The 14,485-nt window shown below is 45.6% G+C and overlaps 1 protein-coding gene across 3 annotated transcripts in view; it reads right to left on the bottom strand.

Moving 5' to 3' along the window:
• Positions 1 to 9,301, bottom strand: part of NAE1 (NEDD8 activating enzyme E1 subunit 1) — a 33,487-nt gene extending 24,186 nt beyond the window's left edge. The window contains exons 1-3 of one of the 3 annotated variants that reach the window (XM_036274417.1): positions 9,182 to 9,301; positions 4,361 to 4,464; positions 4,213 to 4,273 (exon numbers count right to left, since the gene is read on the bottom strand). In XM_036274417.1, the coding sequence (XP_036130310.1) occupies positions 4,213 to 4,273; positions 4,361 to 4,464; positions 9,182 to 9,234 (218 nt within the window). In that variant the 5' untranslated portion in view covers positions 9,235 to 9,301. Of the gene's footprint in view, positions 1 to 4,212; positions 4,274 to 4,360; positions 4,467 to 9,181 lie in introns of those variants that run through there. The other 2 variants (XM_036274418.1, XM_036274419.1) reach the window with 2 other exon arrangements.
• Positions 9,302 to 14,485: the final 5,184 nt, after the last annotated feature.

The following is a 14,485-nucleotide window of genomic DNA, read 5'->3' as shown; positions in this document are numbered from 1 at the left end:
ACAAGTTCAGTTGCTCCATAAGAAAAAGAAACCTTAGCCCTGGCCGGTTTGGCTAAGCGGTCGAGCATCAGCCCACAAGCCAAAGAGTCATGGGTTTGATTCCGGTCAAGGGCATGTATCTCAATTGTGGTTAAGACCCCGGACCTGGTCGGGATCAGGCGGGAGGCAACCAGCCAATATGTCTCTCTCATATCGATGTCTGTCTCTCTCTCCCTCCCTCCCACTCTATCAGAAAATATAAATGAAAACAAGTATCCTCGGGTGAGGATTAATAAAAAAAGAAAGAAAAAAGAACCTTATTCTTATCACATCCTGCTCTAAGCAACCAAGTAAGCAAAAGTAATAGGGCTTTTTCTTTTTTTTTTTCTTTTCTTTTCTTTATTGATTTGAAAGAGAGAGAGGGAGAGGGAAAGAGAGTTAGAAACGTCGATGAGAGAGAACATCCACTGGCTGCCTCCTGCATGCCCCCCACCGGGGATCAGGCCCACAACCTGGGCATGTGCCCTGACTGGGAATCAAACCAGTGACCTCTTGTTGCATGGGTCGACGCTCAACCACTGAGCCACAGCCACCAGGCAAGAACTTTTTCTTTACAGACACCAATAAAAAGGCTATGTCATGTATCAAAGCTCAGTATGGATCCTTGACAACTTCCGGTCAAGATGGCAGCATAGGTAAATTTGGTATATTGCCTCCTCCCACAACCACATCAAAATTACAACTAAACTACAACACAACCATCATTCAGAACCTCCTGAAATCGAGTGAATGGAAGTACTACAAATACGAAATTAAAGAAGCAGCCGCATCAAGATTGATAGGAGGGCCGGAGGCACAGATAGGCTGGTCCCACACCTACATGTGGCAGATAAAAATCAGGAGGGACACCTCAGCTGGGAAAATCCTCCCTGAGGAGCAAGGGGTCCCCATCCCACACCAGGCACCCAGCTCAGGGTTCCAGTGCCAGGAAGAGAAGTTCCCATAACTTCTGGCTGGAAAAACCAGTGGGAACTGAGGCTGAGGGAGGCTGCGGCTGCGGGAGATGTAGGCAGATCCTCTTAAAGGGCCCATGCATGGACTTACTTAGACTTGCTCCCTCTGAGCTCAGAGGGGAGGCAGCTTGAGGGGCACCAGAAACATACAGGGAACAGATGGGCTGTTTGGCCTCAGGATGAGGGCTGGAGGGGCAGCTTTCTTCTGGACAGACGTGCTGGCAGAGGCTTATGTTCTTTTGGTAAGCTCTTCCTTGCAACTGCCCTATCTGGAACTCCAGCAACCTGGCTCACACTGTTTGCCCTGCCCTGCTGATTCCCTGAGGCACTGCTCCACCCAACTGTCAGGCCCAACCAAGCTGTTTCCAAAGGCTTTACCATAGGATTGGCCTGTCTTGAAACCTGCTTGTTTCCTAAAATCTCTCAAACAAGTAGCATCTGGTCTCAGCGAGCCCCATACCTCTCATAAAGTGGCCCCAGGCCTGGCACTAGAACCAATCAGCCTTGGTTCACAACCTGGCTTCTCCTGGACACCTCCAAGCCCAGCACAAGAAACAACCATCTGCAGATCACTTTGTAGCTTATGCCAGGTGGCCCTGGATAGAACACAGGCAGTGGCTGACCTGGCCACAGAGCCAGCACACCCAGTGGACAGCTTCTGACCACATCGAAACACCACCACCCAACCACCTCCACAACTGACACACTCAATGAGCATACTCAGTGGGTACCAGAGCCCTGATGAAGTAAGTCTTGCTCTGTGTGGTAGGCCCCTACACAGCTGATCCTCCAAAGTAGCAGAGGCCAGTGGTTAGTGGGCACAGCCACTGACGTGCCAACAGCAATCAAGACTCAATTACAACAGAAGGATGTACAGTCCACACTAGGGGTGCACCTCGAGGGCCCAGCAGGGGTGATCAGGGAGGCCGTGCCACTGGATCCTACAGGACACCTACAACAATAGGCCACCCTATGAAGCCTAGGAGACACAGCAACTCTACCTAATACATAAAAACAATCACAGGGAAGCAGCCAAAATGAGGAGACAAAGAAACATGTCCCAAATGAAAGAAAAGAACAAAACTCCAGGAAAAAAATTAAACAAAATACAGATAAGCAATCAATCAGATGCAGAGTTCAAAACACTGGTTATAAGGTTGCTCAAGGAACTTGGTGAGACATTCAAGGAACTTAAGGAGACCTCCAAGAAACTTAGTGAGAACATCAAGCACATTAAAAAGGACCAGTCAGAAATGAAGGAATAACTGAAATAAAGGATAATTTACAGTGAATCAATAATAGAGTAGGTAAAGCCAAGAAGCAAACCATCAATTTGGAATATAAGGAAGCAAAAACACCCAAGCAGAACAGCAAAAAAAAAAAAAAAAAAAAAAGAATCCAAAAAAATGAGGATAGTGTAAGGAACCTCTGGGACAACTTTAAGCATACTAATATTCCGCATCATGCGGGTACCAGAAGGAGAAGAGCGAGGACAAGAAATTGAAAACCTATTTGAAACAATAATGACAGAAAACTTCCCTAACTTGATGAAGGAAACAGACATACAAGTCTAAGAAGCACACAGAGTCCCAAACAAGATGAACCCAAAGAGGTCCACACCAAGACACATCATCATCAAAAGGCTGAAGGTTAAATACAAAGAGAGAATCTTAAAAGCAGCAAGAGAAAAGCAATTCATTACCTACAAAGGAGCTCCCATAAGACTGTCAGCTGATTTCTCAGAAGAAACTTTGCAGGCCAGAAAGGAGTGGCAAGAGATATTCAAAGTGATGAAAAACAATGACCTACAACCAAGATTACTCAATCCTGCAAAGCTATCATTTAGAATCGATTGACATACCAAGAGTTTCCCAGACAAGAAAAAGCTAAAGGAGTTCATCACCACCAAGCCAGTATTATATGAAATGTTGAAGGATCTTCTTGAAGGAGAACAAAAATATGAACAATAAAATGACAATTTATATATATCTATCAACAATTGAGTCTATAAACAAAATGAGCAAGCAGAACAGAAACAGACTCATAGATACAGAGAACTTTTTGTTGCTTGCCAAATGGGTGCTGGGGGATGGGTGAGGAAGATGAAGGAATTAAGAAGTACAAATTGGTTGTTAGACTGATGAACCTCAAAGGGAAGGGGGGGGATGAGATAAACCAAAGAACTTCTAAGCATATATGCATAACCAATGGACACCGACAATAGTGTGGGGAAGGCAGGAGAGAGGGGAGAGATTGGGAAGGAGGGGGTCAATAGGGAAAAAAAGGTGGACACCTGTAATACATTTAAAAAAAAAAAAAAGCTCAGTATGAACCAAATTCTGATTTTCCTTGTATTTATTCATTGCTGCTGTATACTGACATATATAATGAGATATCCCAGACTCCAAGACCCTGAAAAGGCAAGCTTGAAATGCTCTGAACATCTAAATATGATCATCTTTATTTTTTATTTTATTTTTTTTATCCTCACCCAAGGACATTTTTCCATTTTTTGTTCAGGTAGAGTGGGAGGGAGAGAGAGGAACAGAGAGAGAGAGAGAGAAACATTGATGTGAAAGGGACACATCGAGTGGCTGCCACCCGCACAACCGACCAGGGCTGGGGACAAACTGCAACCGAGGTACGCGCCCTTAGCGGGAACCGAACCCGGGTCTCTCAGGACCGCAGGCCGACGCTCTAACCGCTGAGCCAAACCGGCCAGGGCTAACTATGATCATCTTTAAAGAATGATATACAGGCCATCTTTAAAACAGCATTTTTATGGAGACAGTGTAGTAGAAAGAGAGATATACCTGGACTAAGCTTAGAAGACATCACAGATAAGAAGTAAATTTTATTATTCATATAATCCAAATACACAAGTATTGTTAATTATATACTAACATCTAGGAATCAATACCAGGACCTAGGAAGTGTCCAAATTTCATAATTAAAGAAATAATGACTACACCTTTGCATTAATAACAACAAAAAGGACAGTAATGATGGGTATCTTTTATTAATGGCGTATTTGCCGGTCACTGTGCTAGCATTTGACCTATATTAACTCCTTCACCCTCATCATACTCCTAAACATAGAGATTATGTCCACCTGAGAGTCAAGTCACCCTGAGTGAGGTGAAGCTAGGATTTAGGCCTCACTCTCCCATGACAGTACACTGTCTTCCCTAACATGCACATATTTGAAAACAGAACATACTTATTTCCAGCATCTTCTCCGCTGACCTGATTTCCATCAATAATTGTAAATGAACCAATACCTGGGAGACAAAACAGAATCAGCCAAGAATATATATTTCTAGTTCAAACCTTAAAGAAGTAAATTTATAACCACAAATCAACATTACCTGGAAGTATCAAGTTTTTAAGGATTTCAGTTCCTGTGGCTGTTGCATTTATTAGGCAAACATGGGCAGATTCTAAAGCCTCTTGCCCATGATCACCCCACAACCTACAAAACAAAATACAATTTCAATATTTTAAAAAATTTCACAAAAATACAACTTTCTTTTTTGAATAGCGATCTTTTTTTTTTTTTTTTTTATCCTTACCTAAGGACATTTTTGCATTTATCTTCAGACAGAGCAGGAGGGAGAGAGGGAAGAAGAGAGAGGGAGAAACATGGATGTGACAGAGACACACAGAGTGGCTACCACCCACACCACCCCAACCAGGGCCAGGGACAAACTGCAACTGAGGTACATGCCCTTAGTGGGAACTGGACCTGGGACTCTCTGGTCCTCAGGCCGAAGCTCTAACCATTGAGCAAAACCAGCCAGGGCTGAATGACAATCTTTGATCTTTAAAGTGTTCCTGCATAGCCTGGCCAGTGTGGCTCAGTGGCTGAGCATCAACTCATGCACCAAACGGTCACCTGTTTGATTCCTGGTCAGGGCACATGCCCAGGCTGTGGGCCCAATTCCCAGTGGGGGACATGCAGCAGGCAGCCAATTGATGTTCTCGCTCATTGATGTTTCTCTCTCTCTCTCCTCTCCTTTCCTCTCTCTCTAGAAATCAATAAAAAGAAAAAAAAATTGTTTTAATAAATAGTGTTCCTGCATAGAATAACTGATGTGATAACTATGGCAAATATGTAAAACAGGAATAGCAGGAGGTGTTACGGGGATTATACAGCTGTGTAACATATGGCTAAGATTAAGATTGATACCTTGCATGGATAGATAGGGGATCAAATCAAAAGTAGAAACTTGGGCCCTGGCCAGTTTAGCTCAGCAGTTGAAGCGTCGGCCTGCAGTCTGGAGAGACCCGGGGTTCAGTTCCCGCTAAGGGCACGTACCTCGGTTGCAGTTTGTCCCCAGCCCTGGATGGGTCAAGTGGGTGGCAGCCACTCAATGTGTCCCTTCCACATCGATGTTTCTTTCTCTCTCTCTCCTTCCCACTCTATCTGAACAAAAAATGGAAAAATGTCCTTGGGTGAGGATATAAAAAAAAAAGTAGAAACTTGGTCATTCAACTTCCTGTCTATTACTCTCTTCAAGCAAGACAACTTACTGAACAGAAAGTCTTTAAATATATTCATTAACATTGCCCTGGCCAGGTTGGCTCAGCGGTTAGACCATCAGCCTGCGGTCCAGAGAGACCTGGGTTCGGTTCCCGCTAAGGGCACGTATCTCGGTTGCAGTTTGTCCCTGGCCCTGGTTGGGTCGTGCAGGTGGCAACCACTCGATGTGTCCCTTTCCCATCGATGTTTCTCTCTCTCTCCCTCCCACTCTATCTGAACAAAAAATGGAAAAGTGTCCTCAGGTGAGGATAAAAAAAAGTGCCTTAGATTTAAAACCGATTCTGTTCTTCATTTAATTTCTCCTTAAGTTACATGGATCCAGTATATTTAAGATGTTGACATAGGCCTGGCCAGTGTGGCTCAGGGGTTGAGTGTCAACCCACATGCCCAGGTTGTGGGCCTGATCCCCAGTGGGGGGTGTGCAGAAGGCGGCCAATCAATGTTTTCTCTCATTGATGTTTCCATCTCTTTTTCCTCTCCCTTCCTCTCTCTCTCTAACATCAATAAAGAAAAAAATAAATAAGATCTTGACATAGGACTTATCACTGTGACATCTGTAAGAGTAAGAAAAGCTTTACCAAGAAAACTGAATATCATCTGAAAAGCCTCGCTCTGACTTCTACAGAGTGCTTTAAAATATCCAATGAACATGCTAATAGCATGATTAATAAATGCATTAACAAACACAAAGATGTAAAAAGGATTAGAAATATATATTATAACCTGATTCACACAGGCATATCATTAACAGGGCACGGTACATGATCACACATAAATCATGGCATCTGAGCCAACCTAATTTTCATCCAGAAAGTTCATTAACTAATTTACCTTTTCTTATCACTATAAGTATAGGGAGAGCCCTGGCTGGTTTGGTTCAGTGGTTAGAGTGTCGGCCTGCGGCCCCAAGAGACCCGGTTTCGGTTCCTGCTAAGGGCACGTACCTCGGTTGCAGTTTGTCCCCGGCCCTGGTTGGGGCATGCGGGAGGCAACTACTCGATGTGTCCCTTTCATGTCGATGTTTCTCTCCCCCCCCCCACCACCACACACACACTATCTGAACAAAAAGTGGAAAAAATATGCTCAGGTGAGGATTAAAAAAAAAAAAAAAAGTAGTATAGGGAGAACCCAAATCATTAGAAAAATGCCATAGCCTGGAGGACAGATACTTTAATGTGCCTTCTCTGTCACCTGATCTAAAGCAGATTCCCTTATCCTGTAGCCAGTATGTCCTCCAACATACAACTATGAATGCCTCATTTGGTGTGTGTATATATATATATTTTATTCCTCACTAGAGGATACTTTTCCATTTATCATCAGATAGAGTGGGAGGGAGGGGGAGAGAGAGACAGAAACATCGATGTAATAGAGCCACATCGACTGGATGCCCCCACATGACCCAACCAGGGCCAGGGATGAACTGCAACTGAGGTAAGTGGCCTTCACTGGAATTGAACCCACAACTCATTGGTTCATGGGCCAACGTTCTAACTGCTGAGCCAAACTGGCCAGGACTCATTTGGTTTTTTTTTTTTTTATCCTCACCCGAGGATATTTTTCCATTTTTTGTACAGATAGAGTGGGAGGGAGAGAGAGAGAGAAACATCGACGTGAAGGGACACATCGAGTGGCTGCCACCCGCACGACCAACCAGGGCCGGGGACAAACTGCAACCGAAGTACGTGCCCTTAGCGGGAACCGAACCCGGGTCTCTCCGGACCGCAGGCCGACGCTCTAACCGCTGAGCCAAACTGGCCAGGGCTCATTTGGTTTTTTATTTGCTGAACATCCATCTTTTCATTCCATTCTAAGCTCCGAAAGTGCCCAGTTCACTCCCTATATCTACCATTGTGGTCCCAATGCCTGGCACAATGCCTGGTCCAGGGTAAGTGATCAATGAACAGTTACCAAATGAATGGAGGAAAAACCTAGAACCAGAAGACTGGAAACATCAGGTTTTCCTGTGAAATTAGGGCACACAGAAGACACTCGACATATTTGGTTGATAGATGCCTGGGTAGCTGGAGAGTGAGCCTAAGAGATCGCTGGTGCACCTAGCTGGTGTGTCTCAGTGGTTAAGCGTCAACCCATGGCACCAAGAGGTCGCCAGTTCAATTCCTGATCAGGGCATATGGCCAGGTTGTGGGCCTGGTCCCTAGCGGGGGGCATGCAGGAGGTGGTCAATCGATGTTTCTCTCTCTCTCTTCCTTCCTCTCTCTCTCGAATCAATAAAAAAAAGATCACTGGTGCATCTCTAGGTAACGTTACAAGAAAGGGCTCAAACAAGAAATCAATCCTCTCCACTCTTATTGGTCTAAGGAAAGCAGGGCCTTGTTGACTGCTGGCTGGCTGTACATCTGTGCTTCTAACTACTTCCTTCTGACACTTCAAAATCAACCAGTTTATATTATAAATGGACTGAACTCAGCAGAAACTTTTGTTCCAGTTACTTAGTAACCAAAAATGTCTTCTCAGTTCTGTCACATATGGTTACATCTGCATTCAAAACACAAGGAACACCAAGAATTTACAAGAGAACATGAGATGGTTACAAGAGCTCTGCCACCTTGCTTCTTTCCCCATAAGCTCTGGAGCAGAATGATATGACTTAGTACCAGCTCTGAAAAGGCCAGAAGAGCCTGAGTTTACATCCTGGCTCAAACACAAGGGAGACTGAGCTAGCTACCTAACTTCTCCGAGACTCAGTTTTCCCACCTATAAAGTAGAGAATGTCTGCCTTTAAGGCTGCTCTCAGAACTGAGTGCCTAAAGCCTCTAAGACAGCATTCAGTTGTAGGTGCAAATGGTGGTTCCAGTCCTTAGGGATATACTGTAACTTCTGGCTTGGAGGCTTCAGAAAGGAGAGCCAAGCAGCTGTGTTACTTCCACTGTCTTACCACATAGAAGGAATACGGGGGTAAAGAGAAAAAAAACCAAGGACCTACCTGATGGGCTAACCTGTAGTGTTCATTAAGGTACCCATTAGCCACATGTGGCTACTGAGTAATAGACATGAGGCTTGTCCGAATGGAGATGTGCTATACAGTGTAAAATGACAGATTTGGAGGACAATATGAAAAAAAAAAAAGTGAAATATCTCTAAAAACTCTTCATATTGATTATCTATTGAAATGGTAATATCTTGGATATATTGGGTTAAGCAAACTGTATTATTAGAACAAATTCACCTGTTTCTTTTTCTTTTTCATGTGACTACTAGAAAACGTATAACGACACACGTGGCTCATACGAGACTAGCATTATATTTCCATTAGACAGTGCTACCTTAGAACAATACCTAATACTCAGTATCGCTCCCATTCTGCCAAACTTGGAGCCTGAGCGCAAAAAGGCGGGGCCGGCAGCCTCCCTGGTGACAACGGCTGACGCTGGGACCGCGCACCTCAAACAACACACTGCTTGGGGGGCGGGCGCGCCCTACGGGTTGATAACGTGGACCCTGAAGGAGAGCCCCGGCCCTAGGCCGGAGTCCCGAGTGCCGGCTCCCGAGCCCCGGCTCCCGAGCCCAGCCCAGTCCGGCGGTAGGCCTGAGAGAGGCCCGAGCGTGCCGCTCGCTAGCTTAGGCCTGGCACGGACGCAGAGTTCACTGTCCCGCCCGCCCGGCTTGGTGAGCCCTAGCTAACCTCAGCTGCCGGTCATACTTCTGCTCCTTTAGCAGCTTCCCCCGGTGCGCCATAGCCGCGACAACCGTGCGAAGAGCCACTGCCCTGCGGAAACTGCCACCACCTCCACCAGGGCGCAGGCGCACTAAGTGTCCTCCGCTTATTACCGCCCGCAGGGGGCGCCGCCACTGGACTGCGCATGCGTCGCGATATGCAGGGGCGGGGCGGGCCGGGCGGGGGGGGGGGCGGGGGGGCGGGGGGGGCGGGGGGGCGGGGGGGGCGGGGGGGCGGGGGGGCGGGGGGGCGGGGGGGGCGGGGGGGCGGGGGGGGCGGGGGAGCGGTCTGCCACCACAGCCAGCACCTGGGCTGGAGTTGGCGATCAGGTGTTCCCTCCTTGTGCCAGCCCCACTAGACAACCATTCGGTGATTTTCTACGTGCGGTGATTGTGGGGGATTCGGACTTTGGAATCAGGCCGATTTGGATTTTAACCACTTACTAGTTGTGAGATCCGCTCTTCTCAAATCCTTCGTTTATTCATCTGTGCAATGGGGATAGATGGGTCTTCGTCGCAGGATTTTATTAGAATTAAATGAGATTTTGAATACAGAGCCAGACTCTCAAAAAATCCTGTCCTAATAACTTTCATTAATATGATGATGATTATTTACCCATTTCACCCATCATCTCACGCAACAAGCCCACTTTGAGGGCCTGTTTCTAACTACAAAGCTAGCTGCTCCCAACTGCAGGTACAAAGACCAAGGACGAATAAGACCCGGGCCCTGTTGTTGGGGAGGTCACAGCCTCAAGAGGGGAGAGGAACAGTAAACAAGTACTTACTAGAAAATGTGGCCCTTCTATAGACACAGGGAAGCAGGGGAGCTGAGAGGTGCACAGAGGAACCCCACTCGCCCTCTCCAGGAATGTTTTATGTGGTGTGGGCAAGGAAGAATTTTTTGCCCTGGCCGTTTTGGCTCAGCGGTTAGAGCTTCAACCTGCGGTTCAGAGAGACCCGGGTTCGGTTCCCACTAAGGGCATGTACCTCAGTTGCAGTTTGTCCCCGGCCCTGGTTGGGTCGTGTGGGTGGCAGCCACTCGATGTGTCCCTTTCACAGCGATGTTTCTCTCTCTCTCTCTCTCTCTCTCTCTCTCTCTCTCTCTTCTTCTCTTTCCCTCCCACTCTATCTGAACAAAAAATGAAAAAATATCCTCTGGTAAGGATAAAAAAAAAAAGAATGTTTTAAGCAAAAGGAACAGCAGGTGTCATTCCAGGGAGGCAGAGAAGGCATGGCAGGCTGGAGGAACTAAAGGAAGTTTGGTGTGGTGGGGAGTTAGATGAAAGGTAGGCAATGGTCAGAGGAGGCTTGAGAGACTGCCGGGGCTAGGTTGTGAGGACCATGAACAAACAAATAAGGAGGAATTCAAAGCCCTTTGCTTTCTGAAAAGAATCACTTTCAGTAAGAGGATGGGTGGCAAGAAAATGCGTTACTCTATAAGAAAGGAAAGGAGAAGAGGCTGGGAGATCAGGATTCCTTCCCACTAAGTCCCTACAGCCACCTTCAGGTTAATAATTGCCTGAAATAAGGTGACAGTGTACACAAATTCCCACGCCCAATCTACCGTGGGGTAAGGACAGGGGAGGGGACACAATTTGACAGTAATTCTTTAGTAATGATGGATGCAGTTCTCCCTGGATGCTGTCTCTGGGATCAGGGTCCGGGCACACCCTCATGACTTCCCTGGCCCCTACCCACCACCTATGGAACAACTGATGGGAAACAGAGTCATGAGGCTCTCTCAGCACATCATGTGCTTATGCTGTCACATTTCCTTCTCCGGTTGGACAGGTGAACTATAAGGGATAATAAAATATGCCTAGGGAATGTGTAAAGATCAAAAGGTGACAGGTGAGAGTTCTCTGCTTAGCCTCTTATGTTCAGTTCAGTCATGCACTGCATGAGAGAAAACATCCCCAAATTTGGTGTGGGGGCAGGGGCAGTCATAATGCCTATGAAAAAAATTATCTTGAAAAGTTTGTATTGGTGGTATCTGTAAAAAAAAAAAAAAAAAAAAAAAAAAAAAGGTTAAATGTCTCAATATAATAGTCTCCTAGGACTGCCATAACAAGGTACCACAAACCGGGTGGCTGAAAAATACAGAAATGTATTGTCTCACAGTTCTGAAAGCTAGAAGTCTGAAATCAAGGTATGAGCAGTATACTCCCACTAAAGCCAGAAGAAAAGAATCCTCCCTTGCCTCCTAGCTTCTGCTTGTTTGTTGGTAATCCTTGGCTTACAGCTGCAGTGCTTTAATTGCTGCCTCCATTGTCACATGGCATTCTCCCCTCATGTTTCTATCTGCCCTTCTGTTCTTACAAGGATATCAGTCATATTGGATTAAGGCTTACCCTAATGACCTCATCTTAACTTGAATACATCTCCAAAACCCTACTTCTAAATAAGATCACATTCACAAGTACTAGGGGTCAAGGCTTTAACAACTTTTGAAGAATACAATTCAACCCATAATAGCATGTAAAAGTGCCTGTGCTGGAGCTGTGGGGATTGATCTGACACAAACCCTGCCATCTGGGAACTCAAGGCCCATTAGTGAGTCTTTTCTATTGTGGAGGATGAAGAATCGGGCATCAGAACATGAAACCATGGCTGCATTCATTTAAGCCACTGGTTTTCTAAGTGTGTCCTGCACCAGCAGCATCAACATCACCTGGGAATTTGTTAGAAATGCAAATCCTCAGGCCCCATCACAGACCTGCTGAATCAGAAACTCTGGGGTTAGGTCCAGGAGATGGTTTTAACAAGCCCTCTAGGTGATTCTGATGCATGGTCAAGTTTGAGAACCTCTGATCTAGGCCAATCTCCCACTGAACAAATGGAAAATTGAGCCACATAACCACATTACTGAGCACTTGGATGTCAGGAAGGCCCTTGATGTGCATCACCTCATTTTGTGCTCATTTGTACTCATTTGTGCTTACTGAATGAACAGACACTGTTGCTCACCCTGGTTCACAGACAACAGAGGCTTAGAGGGTGAGTAAAATGCCAAAGTCTCACAGCTATTAAGAGGTGGTGTAGGGATTAGAAATAAACACCCCAACAGATCTGGCCAGACCCAGCTCAGGTCTGTTGTTTTTGAAAATATGTTTTTATTGATTTTATAGAAAGAGAGTAAAGGAGAGATAGAAACACTGATATGAGAGAGAAACATCAATCGGCTGCTTCCTGCATGCCCCCTACTGGGGATCAAGCCTGCAACCCGAGCATGTGCATGGACAGGGAATTGAACCAAGAGCTCTCAGTCCATGGGATGACACTCAATCCATTGAGCCACACCAGCTGGGCTCAGGTCTATTTTGTTACCCATCAATGTTGGTTCCAGCTGGTGGAGGCTGGATTCTTGAGCTCCCAGAAAGTATGGGGCTAGCTCTGCCCTAGAAGAGCTTTTAATCTATGGGAAACTAACCAGGAAGAATCAGCCACAACCTAGGACACTCTCTCAGGCCTCAGCCACTAACCCTCCCTGACTGCCCTTGCCCATCTTAGCCCTTCTCACCCTGGTTCTCATTAGCCAGTTATTTGCCTCTCTTTCCCACCTCTCCCCTGAGACAGCTGTGGGTCTACAATGTTCACAGTTGTATCACCCATACCTGGCCCAGCACTTGGCATCTAATAAGTCTTCAACAAATGCTTGTTCAATGAAAGAATACATTTATGAAACTACTTTCACCATGCTTTCTACATTTTTATTATTTATTTATTTATTTATTTTACCCAAGGACATTTTTCCATTTTTTGTTCAGATACAGTGGGAGGGAGAGAGAGCAAGAGAGAGAGAGAGAAACATCGACGTGAAAGGGACACATCAATTGGCTGCCACCCGCACGACCAACCAGGGCCGGGGACAAACTGCAACCGAGGTACACGCCCTTAGTGGGAACTGAACCCGGGTCTCTTTGGACCGCAGGCCAACACTCTAACCGCTGAGCCAAACCAGCCAGGGCACTTCCTACATTTTTAAATGCCTTAATGGCAGTGTATCATCTGATATGGTTATTTCACTTCTACCAGTTTATCCCAAGGAAATCATCAGACACACACAAAGATGTATAAATATGGATGTTCACTGCTGTGCTATTTACAATAGTGAAAACTAGAAATAACCCATACACTAAAGCATTGTGCAATTATTAAGTGTCAAGTGTTCCAAGGCTGACCAAACAGGAGAATGCTAACCATGGGGCATTAGGTAAGGGGAAAAACACAAAAACTGGTCACAAAGCTATACATGTGATTCTGATTGTTTTTTGAGTACTACTAATACATATCAAAAAAGCAGGCAGGATGGTCACCAAAATGTTAACAGCCCTGATTCTTGAGTCACAAATAACAGTTGTTTAAATTTTCTACTATATGCTTTTCTGATTCTTCCAACTTTTCTGCAATGAATAGTTGCCACATTACTGTAATTTAAAAATGAATGTTTGGGGTTTTAAATGTGCCCAACAAGGTAAGGAAAGGGGAAAAGAACAGAAGTCCTAAGGTCTGAGGAATACATTTTTGGTACCAGGAATCTCAAGGCATCACTTTACTTGACCATACTATTAGCCCTCTAGACTCTCGATTCCCATTTTACAAATGAGAAAACAAACTCAGAGAGGTGAAGCAACTTGCCCCAGGTCACACTGCCAGTGATGCTGGAAGCCAAGCCCAGTTCTGTCTGAGTCCACAGCTCAGGTTCATTCCATCCCACTCCATGTACACATCCCCACACATTCGTGGAGTGGAAATGTTTTTTTTTTTAAATACAAGACACAATAATTCTGATCTTAGAATCTCTAGGCCATAGGGCTTCTAGTCTGCCCTCTTGGTCCTGTGCATAATATACTATGAAGAGCAGGCATGATTCTGCCTATTGGTGCAGCATTGGACATCTATTTTTACAACCAATGCTCACAGGGATGCCCATGAAGTAGACAGGGTAGGGATGACCCCCTCATCACCTTAAAGAGCAAAGACATTGTACCTTCAAGAGGGAAAGTGAGATCAGGTCAAAGTTGCTTGATGAATGAGATGTGGCTATGGTAGCTGCTCCTGCTCTCCTCCCTAGGCCTTCATCATAGCCCTCACATTCTCATGCTCCCCCTCCTCCAGAAACAGCGAAATCCAGGAGTCACTGACGCCAGTGAGACCAAAGAGTAAACTCCAGAGCAGTGAAATCAATTCAGCTTTAAAGACAGCACGTAATTGAGACAGGAGGCGCCTGAATGAGGGCACAGGCTTTCCTAAGTTGACCTGAATGGGC

The sequence above is a fragment of the Molossus molossus genome, unplaced genomic scaffold (assembly GCF_014108415.1).
Source record: "Molossus molossus isolate mMolMol1 unplaced genomic scaffold, mMolMol1.p scaffold_m16_p_21, whole genome shotgun sequence".
Taxonomy (NCBI): Eukaryota; Metazoa; Chordata; class Mammalia; order Chiroptera; family Molossidae; genus Molossus; species Molossus molossus.
Note: the sequence above shows the minus strand (reverse complement) of the source record. Positions and strands in the feature narration are given on the sequence as shown.